The sequence below is a fragment of the Mustela nigripes genome, chromosome 1, assembly GCF_022355385.1.
Source record: "Mustela nigripes isolate SB6536 chromosome 1, MUSNIG.SB6536, whole genome shotgun sequence".
Taxonomy (NCBI): domain Eukaryota; kingdom Metazoa; phylum Chordata; class Mammalia; order Carnivora; family Mustelidae; genus Mustela; species Mustela nigripes.
Genome location: NC_081557.1, coordinates 223,639,859 through 223,665,643, shown reverse-complemented (window position 1 = coordinate 223,665,643; position 25,785 = coordinate 223,639,859). Strand labels below are relative to the sequence as shown.

General features: G+C 44.4%; 1 protein-coding gene across 1 annotated transcript; it reads left to right on the top strand.

Annotated features, from left to right (window-relative positions):
- Positions 1-14,816: 14,816 nt before the first annotated feature.
- Positions 14,817-22,989, top strand: CCKAR (cholecystokinin A receptor). The gene is made up of 5 exons (XM_059395885.1): positions 14,817-14,969; positions 15,724-15,975; positions 18,849-19,110; positions 21,011-21,138; positions 22,457-22,989. Exons 1-5 carry the CDS (start codon positions 14,858-14,860, stop codon positions 22,987-22,989), a joined length of 1,287 nt encoding a protein of 428 aa, XP_059251868.1. The 5' UTR covers positions 14,817-14,857.
- Positions 22,990-25,785: the final 2,796 nt, after the last annotated feature.

Below are 25,785 nucleotides of genomic sequence, written 5' to 3'. Positions count from 1 at the left end.
AGCAAAGAGGAAAGACATCCAGAGCACAGACACAGGGTGAAAAATGTTCATCACAAATAAAGTCCCCTGTGCAGCCAGAAACAAGAGTGGGCTGAGATGGTCTGGGTAGTCAATTCCTTTAAGGGAGGCAAATTGCCAATAACACAGGAGCCAGAGGAGGCCAAGGGGATAGCAAGGTAAATATTCAAGGGAGCAGCTGCTCACCATGCCTGTGATGCTAATAACACCAGTGTCAGGCTCTAGAATGTTCAGTGCCCTGTAAAATGTTTTCTGTGCTCTTCAGGCAATAAGAATCACTCCATATCAGGCAATAAGAATCACTCCAGATATGGAGTGATTCTTATTTTGAGACACTTGGGATTTTGGTTTTGGTTTTGTCTTTTTTTGTTTTTTATTTATTTGAGTATAGTTGACATACAATGTTCCATTAGTTCCAGATGTACAACATAGTGATTTGACAAGTTTATGCACTAGGCTGTGCTCACCACCAATATAGCGACCATCTGTCACCATACAGCACTCTTGCCGTCCCTTTGACTATCTTCCTTATGCTGTGCCTTTTATCCCCATGATGTATTCACTCCATGCCTGGAAGCCTGTATCTCCCACTCCCCTTCACCCATTTTGCCCATCCCAATCCTCCTCCACTCTGGCAACCATCAGTTTCTTAATTTAACCCCCAGTTTAGCACAGTGCTTGGCCTGTGAAGGTGTTTAATAAATGAAAGCTAGTCTATTTAAAATAAAAGTGGCACATGTGCACTCTAGACAGCTTGGAAACTAAAGGAGAGACCACCATCATCCTCAAGGTCATTCACTAAAGAGAATTATAAAACTGTTCCTCTTGGTTCTAAAACCTGTGCACATGCTTTTCTTGTTTCACAATTCTACACTGGTTGGTCAGAACAGACAATGCCTTTGAAGATCTTTTGAGTGAACCAGTAAATCATTGCTGGTGGCTATATTTTGCCTCCATTCCCAGTGTCAATGTTGATCTCACTTTTCTTGTCTTATCATTACCTCTAATTCAGTGGACTCCAAAGTACGTACATGAGGCAATTCGTTGATGGCTAGGAGGTTCTATTTCTCTTTTTCATCTTATGTTTTTAAAATTCCTCCATAGTTACTTTCTTAAAAAAAAAAAAAACACACAAACAAAAACCTAGAGTGAGGAGTTCATGCTGAAACATTTTTGGCTGATGGAAGATAGATCAGAAACATTTGGATATAAAATTTTTGTCCCTCGTAGTTCAAGCTTTTCAGATCATTTAAGGTTATTCATTTTTTTAATCTTTCACTCCTCAGATATTCACTAACAGCTGACTATGTGCTACACCTGTCCCAGCTGTGGGAATGCAACATTAAGATGGAAATTTTCCTTGTCATCATAGAACTTACTGGGAGATACAGACACATATTTTGTATATCTTTATATAGATACAGTACTTAATGCTATATATTAACTATATATAGTTATAGTTATAGTGCTATAATTGTAGTTATAGTGCTATATAACAGGAACAGGGTCTCAAGTAGGTCATGGGGCTCGAGATGCTGGAAGGTGCTATTTTAGATGAGGTGGTCAGGGAAGAGCCCTCTCAGAGGTGGCATTCAAGTACAAGTTTAAAATAAATTCAGGGCAGGAGCCAAGCAAGTACAGGGTGGACTGCTGTAACAAAAACAGCCCACAACATAGCTGCCCAAACGAGATAGATATTTATTACTCTCTCACCTACAGACTAAATATAATTTACCCAAAGCTGATATGGTAGGGACTGGGAATCTTTCTCTGACTTATGTGTCATCCCCTAGAGCAGGGCTCAGCACTTGCTGGTCACTGTCCCATAATGGCTTTTTTGTCATGACTCCATCACACTCACTATCCTACCCTCTGGTCCTTCCTCTTCACTGCTCCCTAGTCTATAAGCCCCAGGGCAAAAGTAATGCGGCCAAGCTTTGGGGTTGGCCTTGGGCAAAGAACTTCCCATTCTTCTTCCTCTGACCCTCGTTCCTCGGGGTCAGAGGAGGAGGGACCACAGCCTGAAGTGGTGTCTGAGCTAGAGAGCCTATGAACAATCTGCTTCCTGAAATGTGGAAACCCCAGCAAGACCAGTCAGGGAGGAGCACTGTAGCCAGCAGGGGAGGAGGGTCTGAAGGGGGCCGTAGTGAGGCCTCCCTAAAACACCACCTCCAGGGCAGATCTCTCAGCTTCACACAGAGGAACTCAGGGGTGGGCCTCACTGACAGATGCCACCAAAACTGCCACATGGGGGTGGCCCAAGTCCTACTAGAAGAATGTGGATCTGTGTTGTATCGAGATTTCACAAAGAGAGAAAGAAAGACAAAATGAACCTCTTCTTTCCATCCCCCGTGTTTGTGAAGTTGGTCAAGAATGAAGCAATTCGCATAACATCACGATTTGTGACCATGAGATCTGGCATAATCACACTTCATTGCCAGGGCTGTGTTTAAAATCACAGATAAAATAAAGAGCAGGAGGCTTGAAATATTACACATAGATTATTTTAAGTGGCAGTGGTGCCTCTTCCAACGTTTTAGTGGATAGGACCATCTTCCATCTCCTAGCCTGTGTTATATCAAGACTCCCCAGCCTACCCCCACCACTATGGTAAATTAGGAAGGATACATAACCAGACCCTAAGAAAGAAGCCATGATACAGGATGTAAATCTAAAAGCATTGAGGGGTGCCTGGGTGGCTCAGTGGGTTAAGCCTCTGCCTTCAGCTTAGGTCATGATCTCAGGGTCCTGGGATTGAGCTCCACATCTTAGGTAGCCTGCTTTCCCCTCTCTCTGCTTGCCTCTCTGCCAACTTATGCTCTCTCTCCCAATCTGTCAAATAAATAAATAAAATCCTTAAAAAAATTAAAATTAAAAAAATAAAATAAAAGCATCCCCATTAAAACAAAAGTTTAGTGAGGAAAAAAAAGCATCAAGATTAGTTCTCTGTGCTAATCACAACAACACAAAAGTTTGCATGAAAAGAATCAGCAAGAATGTGTTCATCGTAGTAACCCATATAGGAAAAAGGAGTGGGGTGTGTGTTGCCCTGATCCCTTACTAAAAGTCAGAGTGTAAGTGAGCAAAACTGGCTCCAGACATTGAAACACTGTCAGGCCCCCTCTGCCTTCCCCCCAGTCCCTCCAAATGCCCAACCAAAGCCTTGTTGTTCCATTTCCAGAACCAAGCCTCAGGGAAAACCCCGAATGTGGTTTGTTCCAAGGAGAATGAGACTGATAAGAGCCTCGTGTGGTCCTAATCCTGAGCATCTGTTTTTTAATAAGAATGAAAGATGGAATCTGGTCTGGGAAAGGGAGAGCATGCAAAAGCCAAGACAGAGAGGCTTTCTTACCACACACCACGATGGATGGGTAGCCTCCTCAGCCCTAGAGCTCAGGGAAGCCTGGAGAAAAGATCCTATCTCAAGAGACCAATAAAAGGAGAGAGTTTCGTTAAAAGGCTGTATGGTACCAAGGTGAGAATGCTTGTTATAGCCACTCTGGAAAACAGTCTGGCAATTTTTTAAAAAGTTAAATACTCGCTTACTACCATAAGACTCTGCAATACCATTCCTGGGAATTTTCCCTAGAGAAATTAAAACTTAGGTTTATATAAAAAATCTGTCTGTGTGGGCACCTGGGTGGCTCAGTCGGTTATGCATCTGACTTTGGCTCAGGTTCTGATCTCAGGATCCTGGGATCCTGCCCTTGCCAGGCTCCCCGCTCAACATGGAGTCAGCTTGTCCCTCTGCCCTTCCCCCTCTCGTGCTCTCTCTCTTCCTCTCTTTCTCATACTCTTTCTTTTTTTTTTTTTTTTTAAAGATTTTATTCATTTATTTGACAGAGAGAGATCACAAGTAGGCAGAGAAGCAGGCAGAGAGAGAGGAGGAAGCAGGCTCCCTGCTGAGCAGAGAGCCCGATGCGGGACTCGATCCCAGGACCCTGAGATCATGACCTGAGCCGAAGGCAGCGGCTTAACCCACTGAGCCACCCAGGCACCCTCTCATACTCTTTCAAATGGATAAATAAATTCTTAAAAAATAAACAACAACAAAAACCCGTCCCTCAGAGTTCATGGCAGCTTTGCTCATAACCACCCCAAACTGGAAACAACCTAAATTGTCTGGATAAATGCCTTATGATACAACCACATAGAGGAGTACTGCTCAGAGATTTAAAAACAAACAAACAAACAAAAATCAGCTACTGATACACACACTTGAACGGACCTCAAATGCCTGATACTGAGTGACAGAAACCAGTCTCAAAAGGTTTACACTGTATGATTCCATTTACATAACATTATCAAGAAGACAAGAGGAAAGTGATGGAGAACATACCCATTGTTGCTGGGTGGGGGTAGGGGAGGGTGCACCGAAAAAGGCCACACGAGGGAGGTGTTTCTGTGATGTTGGAACAATTCTGTCACTTGATTGATGTAGTGAATGTATGACTCTATGTATATGTCCTAAAATTCATAGAAGTCTATATACACACCCCCCAAAAGTCAGTTGTACTAGATGATGATTTAAGACCTTTTTAAAAAAATCATTAATACATCTAAAGAAGAAGTGCCGGATACGACTTAAGAAGACCTGGGCACCACTTCTTCGCAGGTCCGACAAGCATTCACCCATTCATTCACCCATGAGTCAGTCCCCCAGCCCCGCCTTCATGTCAGGCAGCCTTACAGATGCCCAGAAGGTTGAGTTTCTGCTCAGAGAAAACTCGTCCAGCAGAGGAAACCAAGGCTTATGTGCATGATTTTAACGCGGTTTGATAGAGACTCATACAGTGGCAGGATGGAGGCACACAGAAGGGGACCCCAAGTCACACCGGGAAGGGCAAATATGGCTTTGCTCTCAGAGCCTCTCTTTGCTCATTTAGAAGCTTGGAAGAAATAGTTCTTCCAGCCTCCTCTGCTCTAGAGGCTTGTTTGGGGAACAAAGTTCATAAGAAGGTGTATGACCCGTAGATGATGGTCATATGAGAGTCTTAAGATCTTTCAGATTCAGAGGAAGCTCTTTGCACTCTCAGAACAAATAGGCAGATTAAAGAATGATGGTTTTATAGGTAATGTTACGGGCGCGGGGGCTGGGGAGATGGGAGAGAAAACAGGAAGTCTCTGCATCTTCCCAGGCTGTTTTGAAAAATGTTTTTATAAATTTTCTTTAAATTGTTTTCGATGGAAACTGAATTTTACTTTTATTCAGGCTTTTCCCTGCTGTGCTAACAATTGGATTTCTACAACATTGGCTGGAAACGAAAATAAAACAGACCTATTGTAGAAGTTGTAAACCAAAATCAGGCGTGATGTTTTTTTCTACTAGTCACCCTAAAAGATCTTTCGAACTTTCATTTCTGTTTTCCTATAGAAAACAGATCGATAACCAATGGGTAAAAGATGAAGGTAGGCATTATTTTTGCTCATTAATAAAAAAATTTTCTAAAGATTATCCTTTACTTACTATACTTACTTACTATATACTATATATCCTATACTTACTATATGCCAGGCATGGTGCCAAGCGTTTTATAGGCATGATCACTTTGGTTCTTAAACTATGGTTTATGGTTAGATTACAGCAAGTTTGTGAACTTCCTGAAACTGTGTGCCCAGCTTCGTGTCTTGAGTGCACATTTTTCCTTAGGTGGAGATTTATAATATCTAGTTCCTGAGGGTGATTCAACACCCAAAGGAGGCCAAAAACAGCTTCAGCAGAACATGTTTCTGTTCTGTTGTAGCCTCGGCAGAGTTACCCAGCTTCTCTGGGAAATGGGGACCATAGAAGCTCCTGCCTCATTGGGTCTATGTGAGCCAGGGTGTATAAAGCTCTTGAAACAGAAGTCAATAGCATTAGCTACTATTATTCCTTTCATTGTTCCTGCTGTTAGTTATGGCTTGGAAAGAGCACTTCCTTCAAGAGACTTAAGTTCTGAAAACAGTGACATCTCAAGTACAATAAGGGAGACTTCTAGTCTTGTGGTCTGAAATCCCACAATTCCAGACTCCTACTAAATTTTCTCCCGTCTGGAAGAATGATTAAATGACATTAAAGGATATCAGCCCTCCCATATCTTCACCTTTTAACCTAGCAAACATTTAGTGAATGCTTACATTGTGCTAGACATTGTAGGAACAGCTGGAGACAGGACTGCAGCAAACGCAGCTGACAGGGCCCTGCCCTCCAGGAGCCCCTAGCCTACTGTGGAGATGTCGCCACAGACTAAGCTCTGAGACTGGGAGCTTAGCTGCTGTAATTATTCTATGACACGTTAGTAGCTTCCTAAGACAACTGACTTTCAAATTCAAGCTTTTATTATTGATAGACATAGACGTTGTATTTTTTAATCCTTAAATCTGACATTTCTCCTTTAATTTATTGGGCCATGAAGGGGGCAGAGCTCAAGAGTTCTCTTCTGACCCTACTTTCCGCAGTAATTAGGCCAGATCAGCATTATGGTGCTTCAACATTTCAAGTACTTGTGCTTCCAATTGCTTTTACTTTGAGTCCAGCTAATGGATTTGGTAGCTGTTACAATCCCAAAATAGCAAGTGGACACGTGGGTGGACCAGTTGCCAGCCGGGCACAACCCTCTAAAAGGTTCCCGTAAGAGCAATGTTGCTGGCTCCGCACACCTCAGAGGCATGTGAACCCCACGTTTTTAGTGACCTGACAGTGTGCAGCAACCTTGTCCTGGTGCAGTTGGAACACATCACTGAACGATGATGATAGTAAATAGGACGTTTGGCTGGCAGAGCTGGGACGCAGACCTGCGCCATGCCCAGGGGGGCACATCTAGCTCTTTACATCCACTGATATTCCTGGGGGATTTTTGTCTTTTAACTTAAGAAGGAGAATGAGGCTTGGATGGGGGAGCACCACAGGAGAGCAGGGCGATGAAGGGCCACAGTGTGCTTTTGGATGGAATAAAGTACCTAAAGGGAGCACGTGCTCAGTGGGTGGTGCTTTTATCACTCACACATGTCTCCAGAGTTCCTACAGAGCTTTCAAACAAATGTCTCATCCTGTGTGGTCCCCACTCGACTCTGTGAGGTTCATATTATGATGGGTGCTTTATGGATGAGAAATTGGAAATTCTGAGGGATGAAGGTCGGGGTGGAACCCGGTGGAGGCCAGACAGTGGAGATGGCACAGTAAAGACACACACAAGATCCTCATGTGTTCACCTCACAGCAGGAGCCTTTCGGTGTCCGGTTCTGAGAGGTCCTCAGAGCGCTTGAGGAGGAGTGAGGACTCTTGTCTTCCTGCTGACTCTCAGGTTACCACAGCCTGCACCCACAAGTGTCTCCCCGAGTGTCTGCCAAGTGCTAAGGAATCCCATTCTGAGATTCATGCCCTTGAGTCTTAAAGCCTCCCAAGCCCCTGGGCAACTCTGCAGAGAGGCAGGTCGGAGTGGGAGTCAGCCAGATGCCGGTCTCTGTCCCTCAGACATGGCTGTCCTTAGAGTGAAATGGATGCTGTGGACCTGAAGTGAAATGAGTATAGATGTTGACACCAATCCTCCCTGGGGCTGAGTCCTAATGCTGCCTTTACAGCCTCTCAGAGATGTATCTTCCTCATCTTCCAAAGGAAACAATAATAACACAGACTTATAATTTCATAAGGTTTTATGGAATGACGCTGGGCGCTTATGCTGAAGAATTACCGAAGCGATGGGCAGGTCAGACACGGTCCTTGTCTTCGTGAAGCTTCAGGCTAGTGGGGCAAGAGTAAGTGCTGTGGAAGTGCAGAATACATGAAAGAAGAGATCTGGAAGACATCTGAACATCCAACAGGGGCTCTTGTTCTAGTCTGGGTCCAAGCAGAGAGTTGGCGGGAAGCCTGCTCCTTCTCAGTGGGCGGGGCCTGTGCCGCCCACTCTGGGGGTCAGGGAAGAGAGTGGGCCCCGAGGACGCGGGGGGAGGGAGGAGAAAGCGTGTCTGGCCCACACAAATTGGGGAAGGGGATGAGGAAAAGTGTAAGATGAAGCCATGAAGGGAGGCAGGCGCCATTTGTTCAGGGCTTTACTGAGTTGGAGAGTTTCAGGTAGGCAGTGACATCCTGGTCTGTCCACTCAAGTGACTGCATGAAGAGGGATCGGAGAAGTCAAAGGGAGGGTGGGAAGATCAGTTATAGGAGCTACAACAATTCTCCATGTGAGAGATGAGGATCCCATGGACTAGGGTATAGCAGAGATGGAGAGATGAGGACAAGGGGAAAACTGGGGCAGAAATTAATCTTCAACCTGAGAACAAGACAATTTGGTTAAGTCCCAGTGAGTGGGATCCGTGGGGAGGGCTGTGGCAGTGAAGGGGAAAAGGCAGAGTGATGAGGGCTGTAAACTGGAGAAGACTGCTTGAAGATGGGGTAACGTTGGACCCTCAAGAATGCTCTGAAGTTTGTGAAGTGAAAGCCACCATGATGTATCCTGCATACAGGTGTGAGGTGGTGGGAGACAACCTCAGAAACTAAGATGCACAGACTTTAATTCACAGTGTTTTAGTTAGGATTAAGCTGCAAGAGGCAGAAAACCCAAAATAACACTGGCTTAATAAAGTAAATTTATTTTTCTTTCTCACATAAATGAAGTGTAAAGGTAAGTAATCCAGGGCTAACTGGTGTATAAATATTAAGACCATCAAGGATCCAGATTTCCTTTTAATAACTTGTTCTGCTATACTGAACCACCCACTTCCTCAGAATACAAGATGGCAGCTCCAGCTCCGGGGACCACATCTTCATCCTAGCCAGAGGAAAGATGAAGAAGAAAGAAAAGGGTATGCGCGCTCTCTGTAAAGATAGGTCTCAGGAGCTGCACATTTGTGTCTTCCTACATCCCATTGGACAGAACTTGTCATGGAGCCATGTCTAGCTGAAGAGGAGAATGGAAAACACTGCATTAATTCTAAGCAGCCATGTACCCAATTAAAAATTGGGGATCCAATTACCATATAAAAAGGGAAAAAGGGAAGCAGTCTCTATTCCACTCAGCAGTTTATGACAGCAATTTGTAAGTTAAACATCATTATCTGTTTAAGTAGGGTTCCTATCAAGCAATGAGGAAAGCATTAAGACCACAATAAATATCCTGTCTGGAATGCTCTTCTCCCAGGGAGTCGTGAGACTCATTCCCTCAATTCATTCCGATCTCTGCTCCAGTGTCACCTCCTCTGATCACCTATCCCTCTCAACTCCCTCCTCTGGCTTTGTTTTCCTTCATGGCACTTATCACTCTCTGACATTATGGACTCCGCTTATTTACTTGTTTATTGTGTGTCCTGCACTCGATTGAGAGCCCAGAGAAGGGAGCTCCGTGCTGTGAAGAGAACCTGTATCACTTCCCGCCCCATAGTAGTTCAACAAGCATTTTTTTGATCAAATAAAGAAATGGGCAAAGTATATAAACAATTCATAAAGGATGCTCTGGTTTATCTTAAGTTTATATAAATAGCAAAAAAAAAAAAAAAAGAAAGAAAGACAGAAACACAACTGGTCACAAAACTCATGGAAAACAAGAAGCGTCTTTGGTCATGAAAGACACACAAATAGAAACAATGAGGTGCCCTTTTTCAATTATAAATAGCAAAAGGCAAGTGCTGATACTCTCAGATGCTGATCAAAGTATAAGGAATACTTATAAATAGCAGCTTTGTCAATGAGTACAATCTTTCGGAAAGCAATTCACCCAGGCCACGGGCTACCCGTGCAGGAGGGGTTGCACACTGCACTGGCAGCGTGAAGACGTGGCTTAGCCAGTGCATCCAGCATGAATGCTGTCCCCAAAGTAGGCTAATGGCAACTCTGACTTTGCCAAGGTGTGTCAAATGCCACACAAATGTGTGCATATGTGTTCACTACAATGTCACTGACAGAAACAGGGGGCTAAGAAAAATAACAAAATACCTAACTATATGGAAATATGTCAGTAAATTGGAGTACATATTCTTTTTTTTTTTTAAGATTTTATTTATCTGAGAGAGAGAGAGAAAGAACAAGTGGTGCTGGGTGAGGTGCAGAGTGGGAGGGAGAAGCAGACTCCCCTCTGAACAGGGAGCCCCACATGGGGTTCGATCCGAGGACCCCTAGATCACGACCTGAGCTGAAGGCAGACACTTAACCAACTGAGCCACCCAGGCGACCCTGCAGTACATATTCCTAATGAAAGACTAGACATCAGTGTAACATAACGCTATGGAGAAGAAATAAAACATGACACTGAAATAATGCTATAGTTTAAAAAAAATGAACATACGAAATAGTATGTGTGCAAAACACTTTGTAAATCCTCTGGGTAATACGGTTATCGATTTTTTCCCACTTTCTTCTTACCTAACGTTTTAAAAAGTAAACACATTTCTTCCAAATCTCACAAAATTTCTATTTCTCGTTTTCAAATTTTTCACTGAAACTCCATTTTCAAAAAGCAGTAAGTAGGATGAAAACCATACATAGAATATGATTCCAAATTTGCTTTTAAGAAGATGTATTAGGAGGGAAAGGCTGGAAGAATATCTACCTAGCCGTGAACGGGCATTATCTTGAGGCAGTAGCATTAAAGATGATTGTAATGCTCCTAACGACATGAAATAGGGTAAATGAAGGCTATTGTCCTTTGCCAAACCTTTGTGACACGCCAACCACTCCCCTGGGTGCTTTACACACAGGGTGACCTGTGATATCTCAGCCGTCCTCTGCTGGGGAGGGGGGTGGCGGGGTTTACCACTGTGAGAAATCACGTTTGAGAGAGGCAAAGCAGATTGCCCAAACCCAGGCAGTGGGAGAAGAACTTCGGGGGGGGGGGGGGGGGGGGGGTGTCTGCATTCTCTGCAGGGAGCAGGGGTCCACACCTAGACCCATCCAGCTCAGTCATTCAGTTCCAGAAGTTTGGGGATGCCCAGAGGAAGGAAAAGAGGAGAGCCCTCCAAGGCAGTGGTCTGGCTGTACTCAGGAGGAGAGTGAGGAATTAGGAATTTAGAAAGCCACATTCCAAGCAGCAGAGTGAGGGGGGAAATTGCAGAGGAGAAGCAAGAGAATTCTTAGAAATGTCAAGGTGCCCTGTGAGTCAGGTACCTCACGACGTACAATTTCCTCAGGCTCTGGACTGTGTCTCTGAAAGTGGCACAATTGAGAATAAATCATGCGAGGACCCAAAATTTCATGACTCTTATAATGACACGTATCTTTTTTTCTTTATTTACAAAATTTGCCATAATTGTGTGAGTGATGTGATGATGAGGAAAATATACATAGAAATCTTTTTTGGTGTTTTAGAACAATTCTTCCTTAAGATGGAGAACGGTTTAGGGAGCAGCTACCGATTTCCTTTCCTAAGAACCAGGGGAGGTTGCTCATGGTCTGTCTTTCTAGCTTTTGGTGGAGAAGAGAGTCCCCAGCACTGGTCCTCACCAGCAAATCACCGAGCCACTCTGATCTTTGGGGAGCGCGGGAGACACTGGGCTTATGCTGCTCAGGATTGCGTGCCTTGAAGAGGGGGGCACTTAAACCATTTCAGCTCAATTTAGTAAATTATCAATTTGCCTGGAACTCTCCTTGATCCCAGGATAGGCTCCGAGGGGAGAGGGGCACTTCCATTTTGCCCAGTTTATTAATAATCACCTGTCGCCCATGGCAGACTAAGGATTTCAGGAGGGCAGGATTTCCACCAGCTTTGCTCATAGCTTATCTCCCCCCGGACCTAGCACACTGCCAGGCACCTAGAAACTCATGATAAATGTGTGCTGAGGAAAGCAATAAGGACTAATACCCTGAAAAATGCATCCTTTCCTCCCTCGAAAACTCTAACAGCTCTCGTGGGAATTCCCTTTTCCGGGTTAATTCTTATGTAACATGGGCTCAGAAACTCATGAGTGAAAAATCCAGAGCTGGCCAGGAAAAGAACCTATATAATAGGGTTAGAAAAAGGTAGAATAAGCAATGAAAGATTGGTTCTGTCAATTTTCCACTCTGGATTCATTCACATTTCCCGAACACGTCCTTTACGTCCGTCACTGTGCCCAAGTACTAGAGACACAGACCTTTTCGCCTGGCCGTGATAACAGGAATAAATAGAGTATCCCTTAGCATTTACTTATCCACTAATAATAAGCGTCCGGCACTATGTTCCAGGCATTGTTCTGAGTGCTTTCCATGTACTGCTTTGTTTATGGGTAGCACTGTGTTATCCCCATTTTAGAGCTGAGTGAGCTGAGGCTTAGAAAGGGTAAGTAGTCTGTGTTCCACAGCTGGAGGGCCAGGCTTGGGTTCCTACAGCTTGATGCTTGTGTTCATGCTCTTAATGGGGTCCAGGGAGCTTCCCAAAAGAGGTGACCCTGAGATCACTGGCCTTGGAATCACCAGGGATGCAGGATAAAAATAGCAGATTCCCAGGTCTGGGGCTGAAGGGTCAGAATCCCTGGGAGAAGAGCCTGGAAAACTCAGATTTTTTTTTTTTTAAGTACAAACCAGGTGTTTCAGATGTGCACTGAAGTTCGTAAAGCACAGCACCCAAATATGCCACACTCACTCCTGGGGAGTTCAGAGTATCGCCAGCACCCACCCTCATATACCCTCCCCGCCCCTCCCTGTCGCTTCCTGCCAACCCTGGGACAGAAATGGAATAGAGAGAAAAGGAGGGACGGAGGGAGGGAACCTCAGAGCAGCTCTGGGGGTGACGTGACTCAACAGGAGGCTCCCTCTACCACTAGGGATGTCTGCCCAGTTAGAGCCGCTGAGCAGCTGGGAAGAACAGGAGGGTGACATTTAGCTGTTCCCAGGGCTCAAAACCTGAACCTTCATGCCTTCCAGGACCAGGACTGGGCAGCACTGGGTCCCCTCCTAGTGGGCAGGGTCCACATCGGTCTGCACGTTGGAAAGATTCAGCTGACAGGACACGTGGCAGGAAGGAGGAGCAGAGGGGAGGGTCCTGGCAACAAATGGGCTACATGCTCCTAAGATAACAAGGAAGGTTCCAAGCTGCAGGAAGTAAAGGAAGGATGGGTATGCCAGGTCCCCTAGGGGGTATCCAGCACTGGTTCTCACCAGCAAATCACCAAGCCACTCTGAGTCTCAGTTTCCTCCTGCATAGGAGGAAATTAATAAGTATAATTTGTTGTTGTTGTTTTTTAAGATTTTGAGATTTTATTTATTAGGACTCCTGGGTGGCTCAATCAGTTGGGTATCTGCCTTCAGCTCTGGTCATGATCCCAGGGTCCTGGGATCAAGTCCTGCCTTGGGCGTCTTGCCAGTGAGAAGCCTACTTCTTCCTCTGCCCACAGCTCCCCCTGCTTACGGATGCACTCTCTCTCTCTCTCTCTCTCTGACAGATAAATAAGTAAATAAGTAAAAAATTCATCAGAGAGAGAGAGCAGACAGGCAGGCAGAGGGAGAGGGAGATTTATTTGTCACTCTAGGTGCTACTCTATCTTCCCAGCCCACATCCTCAGCCTCCACAGCAAAAATGCCAGTTAGTTCATCTGCATTCAGCAAAGATGCAATGTGTAGCTCTGTCAACTGAGAGAGCTGTCAGTACACAGGGTTCCCAGAGATATCTAGCAATATTAGCTCTATCATGTGGTGACACTGAGGGACTTTGGAGGGCAACAGAGCTACACAGAAAACCCAGACCCCCAGGCCAGTCTTCTTCTCTCATCTCACCTCTCACTGTTTGCCCCTCACTCACTCACTCCTACTGTTACCTGTTCCCCAAAGGGGTCAAGCTCATTCTCACCTCAGGGCCTTTGCACTTGCTATGTCTGCTGCCAAAAACACCATTCTTCCTGCCTGAAAGAAGCTTCCCCAAGATCTTCCCTAGGTTTCCTCCTCCTTGTCTTCCAAGTCTCAGATCATGGTCCTCTCCCTCAGAAGGCCTTTCTTGACCACCTCACCTAAATTAGTGACCCCAATCCATTCCTCTCCATTGCATCATCTGGCTTGCTTTTCTTCATGGTGCTTAACACTATCTGAAAGGATCTTGCTTATTATTCGCTTCTGTGTTTAGAGAACGCCTGACAAATGGTTGGCTCTCAATGAATATGTGCTGAATGAATGGACAAATGAATAAATGAATGAATGGAAGATCTGAACAACTTTTCTTATAATAAGCATCTGGAACCCTATATCCGAATGCACCCCTTCTCCTTTCAGTTAACAAGGGCAGAGACCACGAGAAATAACACTGTGGTTGGTAACAACTTAACAACCAGCAGGCAGTTATATCTACACACATTGCTGGGCACGGTTCCAAAGCTAAAAAGGCACTAATTGCTTTTATATAAGGAGGTAGAAACGCAGTCCCTCCATGCCCTTCAGTCCTGATGGTGTGCATTATCGTATCTGTTACCGTGTTGATTGTTCCTGTGTCACACAGCCAGTTTGGGCTTTATTCTGCACATGTCTGGGTTGGTGACAGGTTCCTATACAGAGGAGAGAGGTACCGGGGAAGCGTGTGTGTTTGTGTCTGTGCATATGTATCCGTGTGTGCTCAAGTGTGTATAAGAGCAGTGACACTCTGGGAAGGGTTAACTCGCAGTCAAGCTCTCTGTGCTCAGGGCCCTTAGACTGGCCCAGGAATGGGAGGGGTGGGCTCGGAAGGTGGAGCAGGCTGGCTTGCCTGAGCTGCCTTTTCCAAGACAGGAGAGCAAGCGCTTGCCTGGCTGGACTGAGCGTGGTGAACTCGCGTCGCCTTTAGGAATGGCTGCAAAAGCCCACACCTGGAACTCCCTCCCTTCCTGCCCCCCCACGGCAGGTTGCATTCGGGAGGCTCTCCAGTCATTAGAGGAATGAGCCGAGGGTGAGCAATTCACCAGCTCGCCAGCACTTCGAGAACAGCAGGCAAGGATGGATGTGGTCGACAGCCTTCTTGTGAATGGAAGCAACATCACTCCTCCCTGTGAGCTGGGAATCGAAAATGAGACACTTTTCTGCTTGGATCAGCCCCATCCTTCTAAAGGTAGGTGCCAGACACTGTTATTTTAATTCAGGAAATGATTAAGGTGCGGGAGAAATCAACAAAGATGGGGCTGATAGAGAAAATTATAACAAAGTCCTCTTGAGACCAGGCTGGATAAAGTCATACGTTCACAAGTTTGGATAACAGATCAAAAAGCAGAACTGAGTCAAATATCCTAATTGTTCCCCGCAGGAGAGTTGAGATGGAGGTAGAGGGCATGGGGAGGGGGGGGGGGCAAAAGCCAAGGGAGGAGGAGCTGAAGTGTCATAAGAAGGGGGTACAAGTGTCAAAGCTGGAACTTACCAGCGTCACAGAAAAGGTGCTGTCACAATCTAGCTGTCACCTTTTCTTGGGGGATATCCAGCATGAAAAAGTGATTAAAGTGAAATCAAGCTTAGCAGCTGGGAAAAGAAAGCAACCAGTAGTCACTGGAGAAGCTTTGTTCTTAAGAAAAAGTGCTTCCCTGTGCGATTCTTTAACAAATCAACCTCTCTGAAGCAACGGGATCACTCCGTACGCTCCTCGGTTTGTTTCTGCAAAATATTGGTGACAGAGGAATAGTCGGGTTCAGTGATGTAGACCCTTGCAAAAACAAAAACAAAAACAAAAAACAAAAAACAAAAAACAAAAAACAAAAAACCACCACCAACAAAAATAACCTGCAGGAAATCACCATTCATTTTGTGCGCTGAGGTTTTCACATTCTGCTCCCATAACCTCCATCCCTCTTTCTCGTTCCCGTTACTCTTTGCAGAGTGGCAGCCAGCCGTGCAGATACTTCTGTACTCCTTGATATTCCTGCTCAGTGTCCTGGGGAATACGCTGGTCATTACGGTGCTGATTCGGAACAAGAGGATGAGAACGGTCACCAACATCTTTCTGCTCTCACTGGCGGTCAGCGACCTCATGCTCTGCCTCTTCTGCATGCCGTTCAACCTCATCCCCAACCTGCTCAAGGATTTCATCTTTGGGAATGCCGTCTGCAAGACCACCACCTACTTCATGGGTGAGTTGCTCCTGGGGGCTGTTTCTGGAGCTCGCCCCAGACCTTCCCAACCCTCTGACAGCCTCAGCAGAGGTGTCCTGCTGAATGCAAAGCAAAACAAAACAAAACAAACATCTGGCTGTGTGGGACTGTGTGCAAGGATGCAGGTGCTGGCTTTAAGGTGGGTCGGTCCTCATGCGTCCCCAGAAGTCAGTCCCCAGTCGTCCATTTCAGAGGTCAGTTTCTCAGAGTGGAATAAGTTATTAATCAGCCATAGGAGAGGTTGGTTTTGCTGGATTCTGCTAGAAAGCAAGAAGGATTCAAGCGACCCTGTCCTTTCCTGGAAGCCATTGGTCATAGTTTGAGTTCTGCCCAAGCCAAGTCATGGCTTTTGGGGGTGATGGGGGTGGTGGAGGAAGGTTTTCTGTTGTTGTTCTTGCTCTCCTAGGGCTCAGGGGCTATGTGAAAACCAGCTTTGTCCTAGAGGACAATTCACTTCCCAGCCTGATCCCCAGGGGCTGGGACCCTCTTGGGCAGAGAGAGAGAGACAGAGAGAGAGAACATGCCCTCTGGCACTAAATAAGGAGCTGATTTTGCTCCCAGAGCCTGTGAGTCATTAAGCTCACCCTGGCTGGCTAAGACACGCAGCTCTCTGCTTCTGCCAATCAAAATGAGGATGATGATAAATAAAAATCACAAGAGCTGATATTTGTGATGCAGCAGATGTTGTACGAAGTGCTTTTACTCTCACCATCCCATCCCCCCACCCCCCCCGCCCCCCCCCCCAAAAAAAAAAAACTCAACAAGGAGCAAAGAGAGGCACAGAGAGGTTAACCAGGTGCGCTGGGACACACAGGTGCTAAGCCACAGAGCTGAGATTTGAACCTAGATCAGGAGCCACCACAGTGGCGGATGAGGACAGATGCTGCCCCAGTTTGCCAGCAGCTGGTGCTTTCCTGAAGCCAAGCAAAGACGTCTCTCTGCCCTCTTTGGCTGCCAGATTGCCCTGTGCTTTCTCCCTTCTGAGTGCGAGCCTCAAGGAGGAGGGTTGTTTTTTGTTCTGACCCCGGCCTTACAACATGGTCAGAGCTGAGTTGGGCTGGGGCCATCCTCCATGACTGGAAAGCTTTCAAAGCCTTGATTTCTCCCCATCGAGGCAGCGGGATCCAGCTCTGACAACAATGATGGATTACTGATCCCTGTGCCACAGACAAACAACCAAGAGAATGTCCGTCCTCGTCGACGAATGAAAGGGATCATGCTTAAACAGTGAAGCGGTAACAGTTACCAGCCTCTCCTTGCGCTTTTGGCTTTCATTGCCCACCCATAGTATGATAATATTATTTAAGAATCTTAACTAGGGTCTGTGAAAGGAATCTTAAAATGAGGGCTGGTGTGATTGCACAACACTCTAAGTGTGCCAAAGGCCACAGTATTGCCTGCTTGAAAATGGTTAATGTTTGGTGATATTTCACCTCAAGAAAAAGAATAGTAAAAGCAAGAAAATTCTGAAGCTGTGTCCAATGCCGTAATGGTTTTGTTGGATTTCTAAATCCAGGGATTTTTATTCTTCCCTTGATGTTGGGTTCTTTTCAATACTATTGCTAACAGTTAAGACTCATTAAACTCCTTATAGCAGGCAAAAAAAGAAAGAGAAAAGAGAGAGGGAGAAGGCTAGAAGGGAAGAAGGCAAAGAGGAACGAATGAAAGAGTGCTTGCCTCATGGCGGTTTATAATAACAGTGAGCCCATTATACAGATTTGACTCCGGAGATGCTGGGGGTACACTCTGTAATCTCAGTGTGATCAGTTCCTTGGGGTAGAGTCCAGGAAAACACAGCCATCCTGTCTCAGAACATGAGTTTTCATTTAATGTTTTTTGGCTTGTAGATGCCTTCAAGTCTCTAAGGGATACTGTAGGTGTCTCCCCTCCTAGAAGAACATTTTTATGCACAGTTTCAGAGAATTTATTTATATCCATTAAAGGCCCCAGACTAAGAGCTTCTTCTCCCCAACTTAGATTAATCCTAAGGTCTAAGAAATCATGCTAAAGATAATCAGATTAACTGACAGAATCCATGGATGAATAGTTAGAGGGAATTCTAAGGCGGTAAGACATGATAATAAATATACACAAACAAATACACAAATGAAAGAAAATTAAGCTTTTTGACTATGCCTAAGCACATCACTATAAATGAGCTGTTGTGATGTCTTTCTCACTGATGATGCATGCTCCTTATAGAACTACAGAAAACCAAACAGAATAAGAAGTTCTAGTCCCCCCACCGAGAGCAGCCTTTAGTTACGGCGTGGAGCCCTCTCCCTTTATCCTTCCTTTACTGTGTGTTTTTTTAGTAGACTGCTTTTTCAAATTTATAATGGTTCATTCTTAAAACTGTCTGTACTAGAAACTCTGAGTTTTAATGCCCCCAGCTCAGACCCCTGTGACCTTTCAGGGTCACAGTCCTTAAGAATCTGGGCTATTAGGTCAATTTAACTCCAGGTTATGCTCAAAATGAGAGCTTCTCTCCAGGCGACTCAGAAACCTCTTGTGTAGGAGAGGAACGTATCTCCTCCCGTTGGTTATTAATTAATGAGCAACTTCAACCTGGGAAGGAGTTTGGTTGTAATCAAAGTTCAATAAACTTATCTAAAAACTGGCAATCAGATGTATTCGTAAGTACATTTCCTCAGTTGCCTTAAATCCTTTTTGAAATGAAGCTGGGAAAAAATCACTTAAAAAAAAAAAAATACAGGTACATGATATTTCTTTACCCTCTGAGTGTTGTCCCTTGATAGCGAACCTGTGCCGAGCAGATATGCTTAAGCTAACATTCAAATAAACTTGGGATTTCAGAGCCATCATAACCGATTTCTCTGTTCCTTTCCCAGGCACCTCTGTGAGCGTATCCACCTTTAATCTGGTTGCCATATCTCTGGAAAGATACGGTGCGATTTGCAAACCCTTACAGTCCCGGGTCTGGCAGACCAAATCCCATGCTTTGAAGGTGATCGCCATGACCTGGTGCCTCTCCTTTACCATTATGACTCCGTACCCAATTTATAGCAACCTGGTGCCTTTTACCAAAAATAACAACCAGACAGCAAATATGTGCCGCTTCCTACTGCCAAATGACGTCATGCAGCAGTCCTGGTAAGGCGGTGTGATGTTTATTTGTGTAATGCAACTTGCTATCGTTTGCAGTGTTTGTAAAAATGGGAATATATTGTCCAGAGTGACTGGAGGAGGTCTGTGCCCAGGAGACACAGGTTATGAGAAGGATTATGCTAACTTCTTTTTAGGATAACAGTGATAGCAAACACTAAAGTGCTCTGTTTCAAAGGTCATGTACATATGAATCCAATTAATTCCCTCAAAACCAGGCAGGGTAGGTACTGTTATTTTCCCCATTTTGCAGATGATGAAACATGGAGATGAAACACAGAGACATGGAGAGGTAAGATGAGTCGCTCCAAGTCACAAAACTAGAAGATACAGAGTCTATGCAGAATCCCTCTGGATGGTCTAGTGGGGAGGAGGGACTGAAGGGCTAGGATCTGAAGAGCTATGATTTTTCTAAGAACTGAAGATAAAGCAGAGAATGAGTCCCAAGTCCTGTGCATGTGTGTGTGGTGTGTGTGTGTGTGTGTTTTTAGACTACAGCTACGGTGCTGGCATAGAACACTTCACTAGAAATAAACAGGCGAGATTCTAAGACTTTCTTTGCTTACTAGCCGACTGACGATAGACAAGTTCAAGAGACATTACTGAGGTTCAGGTTCTTTATCTATGCAAGGATTTAATAATATAGTGTTTTTTTTTAATCTACCTCATTGGGTGGCTGTAAGATTCAAAGGAGAGCATGTGTATGAAAATGTCATTAAATATCTTTAAAAAATACAAATGCAGGGTATTATGTTTACTAATTCCAAGCATATTTTAGAATCAGGGAACTCGACATTCAAAAATGGCTCAAAATAGAGATAATCTCTTCTTTCTTTGCCTTCCTTTTTTTTTTTTTTCATTTCAACCAAGTAACACACACACAAAGTTATGTTGTAAATGAGAGAAACATTTCCAAGACTTGAAAAGGAATCTTATCAAAACATGTCCAATTGAAATGAGAAATGGCCCAGCCACTGTGAGCCTCTAACTATTTTATGGCCTGATCCTGTAACCTTACACATGCCAGACTGCAAAAATGATTTAGGGGCCAGACTCATAAAGGAGTCTGTGGGGCTTCAGGAATCAAACGTGTTTAGAGAAAGCACAGCTCTGCCCCACCACGCCCTAGAAGGAGCCCTCCACTGTGCCCATGGGGGAGAAATAGCCAGAAAACCCTATTGTACAAAACCTCAGAGGTCATCCATCATTCCTCCCTCTGCTTTGGATGGTTCTGTCGTTGTAAAGTCAACAAATAGTATATTGTCATGCTTAAGAGCACAGGTTCTAGAATTGTATTCCCTGGGTTCAAATCCCATCTTTGCCACTAGGTGTGTCTCTGGGTGAATGATTTAATCTCTGTAAATCTTAGTTTCCTCACATATAAAATAGGTATTATGATAACAGTACCTATCTCAAGGGTCCCTATGGGAGTTGAATCTAATGTTACATACATATATATGAGTTATTATTATATATATAATGCTTAGCCTAGTGGGTAGCACAGCAAGTCCTCGATGAATACAAGCTCTTATAAGTATTTATTTATGTTTTTGGTAAGCCTTACTGAGATTATTCACATACATTTTGTTGTTAATTTCTTATTGGTTTTACATGAAGCTTTGTTTCAAGCACAGAATCACACCAGCCTTTTCCAACTTAACTAGTTCTTCCTAAGAGACTTTATCTGAAGAGAGAGAAAGAGAGAGAGAGAAGTAAACAACTTCAAAAGACTGAACCTCCAGACATAGAATTTCCAAGGTTATGAAATATTAGTAATTAATGTGTTTGCTCAGACCAGTTAAAATGAAGATGAACCCTATTTATTCCACCCCATCCGAGTTTGAAATACTAGAGATGATGGTTATTGAATTTCTTTTCATTTTATTAGGCACACGTTCCTGTTACTCATCCTCTTTCTTATTCCTGGAATTGTGATGATGGTGGCGTACGGATTGATCTCTTTGGAACTTTACCAAGGAATAAAATTTGATGCTATCCAGAAGAAGTCTACTAGGGGTAACTATCTCTTTGCTGTATGTTTACGCCAAAATACCACAAAAGCTTGTTTCCTATAACTTAAATAGATAAACGCTCAGAGTGTATGTTGAGGATATTTTAAGGAGACTCTGTGTCATAAGGCACAGTCGCCAGACATAGTCTTCCTATTCCTTCATCTGTACAATGGAGAAATTGTTCCTCTCAAAACAGTACTGAATGGGACAAAATGACATAACCGACATATACCCAATTATTAGCTGAGGACCCTTGTGTCCCTTGCCGTCTGCTCTGTTGCATTCTAATGGACTCCTGTTTCCACAACCGAAGGGAATTGTAACTCTAATCCCCCATTGTAACTCTCTCCTCCCTTTCTTTGTCACCGTGCAGTTACAAAGCCCAGCTTCTTTCCACTCATTATAACCCACAAACCACTGAAATTTAGCCCTTTGTTGATATAACTTTTTGCCTTTCTCACTCCACGCTTTCACTCAGCTCTTCTACCAGAATTTACGTGTCTTGAGAGCTTCTTTGGTTTTGGTTGATTTTTGATCATTATCCAGGTTTCCCAGTAAAAGCATTCTCGAAGCTTACCAATCAAGCAGGAACCTTTCCCCTGAGAATGTGGGGAAAGAAAGAGTGTGAATATTCATTCTTTAGTCATTTTAATCCTTATAATTGATGTGCATAAAATACGTTTTTACTATATACTATGTATATGATAGATTATATATTATTGGGGTTTTTTTTTTTAAGATTTTACTTATTTATTTGGGAAAGAGAAAGCAAGGGGAGGGGTAGGGGGAGAGGGAGAGAATCTCAAGCAGACTCTGGTCTCAGTGCAGGGCCAAAGACCCAGAGATCAAGACCTGAGCAGAGGGCACCTGGGTGGCTCAGTGGGTTAAAGCCTCTGCCTTCGGCTCAGGTCATGATCTCAGGGTCCTGGGATAGAGCCCTGCATCAGGCTCTCTGCTTCCTCTGCTCTCTCTCAGAGCCTGCTTCCTCTGCTCTCTCTCTGCCTGCCTCTCTGCCTACTTGTGATCTCTATCAAATAAATAAATAAATAAAATTAAAAAAAAAAAAAAAGATCTGAGCAGAAACCAAGAGTTGGAGGCTCAAGCGGCTGAGCCACCCAGGCGCCTCACATTACTTTACTAGTTTTAAGCAACTTTCCCTTTGAAGGAGAGGAGTACTGTAGATCAGTACCTAACGATAGCAGAACAGGCCCAAGGAAGCCTTCTCCCTGCTTCAGTTCCAGTTTGGTTTGATCCCCTTGATAGAGGGGGGTCTGTCCCTTGTGAGCCGTCCCGACAATAAGCGATGTCACTTGCCGCTCTAGACAGGAAGCCGAGCACCGGCAGCAGCGGCAGGTATGAGGACAGCGATGGGTGTTACCTGCAGAAGGCCAAGCCCCGCAGGAAGCTGGAGCTCCAGCAGCTGTCCACACCCAGCAGCGGCAGGGTCAGCCGCATCAGGAGCAGCAGCTCCACGGCCAACCTGATGGCCAAGAAGCGGGTGATCCGCATGCTCATGGTCATCGTGGTCCTCTTCTTCCTGTGCTGGATGCCCATCTTCAGCGCCAACGCCTGGCGGGCCTATGACACGGCTTCGGCGGAGCGCCGCCTCTCGGGGACCCCCATTTCTTTCATCCTCCTGCTGTCCTACACCTCCTCCTGCGTCAACCCCATCATCTACTGCTTCATGAACAAACGGTTCCGCCTCGGCTTCATGGCCACCTTCCCCTGCTGCCCCAACCCCGGTCCCCCAGGAACGAGGGGAGAGGTGGGAGAGGAGGAGGAAGGCAGGACCGTGGGGGCCTCTCTGTCCCGGTATTCCTACAGCCACAGGAGCGCCTCGGCGCCGCCCCCCTGAGCCGGACCCGCCTCCCGCGCCACAGGAAGGAGTGGGCAGCGGTGGGGAGACAAGGAGGAAGATTCCATTACCAGTGGGAACTGTTCATGGTCTGCTTTTCATCCTTCATCCTGGTTCCAGGGGGACGCAGGCAGAGTAGGGCTGTGACTTCGTTTCTGGGCAGTTCAAGGCAGGGAATGCTTAGTAACACCCACCATCAGAAACACCTCAACAGGCCAGTCACAGGAGTCCAACAGGGCCCACACTACAAAAGGCAATGCCAAACACATGGTCCAGATGGAGATGTGGACCCTACTTAAGCTTTAGAAGTTTCTAGAACACCCAAGGTGGGCTCACACTCCCCCTAGTGACACCGCTTTATGCTCTACTTCATCTGCGGATGAAGAAGTGTGGAGCCTTGCTTTGCCCCTGGAGTGAGTCTATCATGTATATACTGTAACTACCCCTCTCATCATGACCACAAAAAGGCAACATGAACCAAATCCTCTTCTGGCCATTTTTCTGAAGCAAGACAACAGTCTGACTTTTTCTTTTGAGGTTGGTGAAGGCCATTATGGTGTCATCAAAACAGCATAAGGAATGTTGTTTTGATGAATTGGGAATTTATGTTTCTAAAAAGAAAACAGATGTGTGGCAAATAGCTGAGTGGAATGTTGTCTTCCCATAGTGAACATTAAGAGCCAGTAGGCATACAGAATTTTTTTTCTACTTTAATGACCTATATCGCTTAACTCCACCTTTATATGGCAATATGGGACGCCGTGGCCTCTTTGCCTCAATTTCTCATACTCATCTGGCACTGCCTCTTTCCCAGAAAGACTCCAGGTACAAAGGAAAGTTGTAACCTCTGTGTACCTGTCCAAGGGTGGAAACAGAAACATGTGTGGCCAGTCCCAGAAGAAAAACTGACATACTTGGATTCCATTCGCAAATAGCTTTGAAGGTCAAAGTTTTCTGTCCCGTTAAATTCAATCTATGTATTTGTCAGTAATTGTATTAATTTGTAAGTATGTTCTTTACATATAAATATATTCTTCCGTGTGTTTAAAAAAGGAAAAACAGTGAATGGGCGTTGGAATTCGGTAATTGTTATTTTACATTCCTTCACAACAGCTAGATTTCCATGTGAAATTTTCCTTACAAAATTAAGGTTGAAATATCTCTTCTCCAATTTAGAAATTTCAATTAAAATAAGACAGGAGCTATAAATTTAGATAGTAGGAAGTGCATTTCTAGAATAGGATTTATCAATGTGCTCTGCCAGCACTTCTGTCTTTTTCTTTCTTTTTTTCAGGACAACATTGTCTTGACCACTTAAATACTTTAACAGGCATTTTTGACACAAACAAGTGCGCGTGTTAGTGTAGGAATAAAAAAGGAAAGAAGGAGAGAAGGAAGGAAGGAAGACAGGGAAGAAGGGAGGAAATTCATAGTGTCCATACCTCCAAGCAACTGACAAGTGAGCTTTTCTTTTCCTGGCTTTCATGCAACTATGACTATCCACTGTGCCAGGCCTGATATTCTTCAGGATGCACAAAGGTTGGTGATTTCAATCATGAAAACAAAACAAAACAAAACAAAACTGGTGTGGAAAGGAGAAAGGGGAAGACCTTGGCAAGAGCGATCATGAATAGGGGAAGGGATGTTGTGTAACTTAATAAGATGTCAGCATCACCCTTTGATTTTTTGGGTGGGATGGCCATGTGCTAATAGACGAAAAATAATTGAGGACCTGACCATTAATTATAGGGGACTTTTCAAGCCAGGTGTTAGTTTTTCTATTTCTCAGGCTACAGTGTAATGTTAGCATTTATAACCAGTCATCTCAAATACTTCAAGGTAAAAATTCAACTGATTAAAGCACATACTGCTAAATGATCAAAGGAATAAGACATGAAATTGTCTCCATTATTTAAGTAAATTCTACAAAATCTACAATTTTCCTTCCAGAAGCAGAAGTCTTCCCCTTTGGCAGTGTTAACTTATACATAAAGATAAATTAGGCCCTCCCCCCATGACTGCGGGCTTCTGGAAGTTCCAAAGTTGTGTTAACCTTCACACAGGACTGCCAGATTTAGCAAATAACAATATGGGCTGCCCAGTTGAATTCTAATTCCAAATAAACAACAAATAATTTTTTTTTAGCAGGAGTATGCCCCATGCACTAACATACATCTTGTATTTTATCTGGCAACACTACTTTAAAATAATTTTTAAAGTACATAAAAATAGAAATAAGATTTCCTGGATACAGAACAATAATATACCTTCGTTCACTAAAATTCATTGCATGGTCTTTCATATAATAGAAGCTCATTTTAGAAAGACGAAAAATGCTATTAACTTTCAGAATCTGGGTCTGGCCTTTGGGAATGGTACTATCAACAGACTGATTTTACTCAAGAAACATTTTTATTAATATAAAGCTATTCTAGTACTTTGTTGACTCAACCGCCTTTATCTCATGCTGCAACGGATTCCTAATTTGATTTTGAACTAGAGGGGCCTATTACAGTGAAGAAAACTGATTCACCAAGTTCCTCGTGTTTTCTAGTGTTTTCGGGTAGCTTCCACACATCACCAGTGCGGTCAATCACAAATGTGTCCTTGATGTTTACTTTACCCACGTGTCCCCGTGGCTTCTGGCGCCCCGGTTACTGTGGTAATTTCGCAAGATAAACTGTGGTGGTGAATGAGCAATGCATGTATCCATATGTTGGTCTCACATGTTTGCGTATGCTTAACATGTATCTCCTCCATTCAGTTAAAATGTAATCGTGAGGCATGTGACAATAG

Excerpts from the sequence above, each read along its gene's own strand:
- CCKAR (XM_059395885.1), top strand. The coding sequence starts at position 14,858 with ATGGATGTGGTCGACAGCCTTCTTGTGAATGGAAGCAACATCACTCCT. Across the intron at positions 15,976-18,848 it reads GACCACCACCTACTTCATGG|GCACCTCTGTGAGCGTATCC; the intron begins GTGAGTTGCTCC and ends TTCCTTTCCCAG. Across the intron at positions 19,111-21,010 it reads GACGTCATGCAGCAGTCCTG|GCACACGTTCCTGTTACTCA; the intron begins GTAAGGCGGTGT and ends TCATTTTATTAG.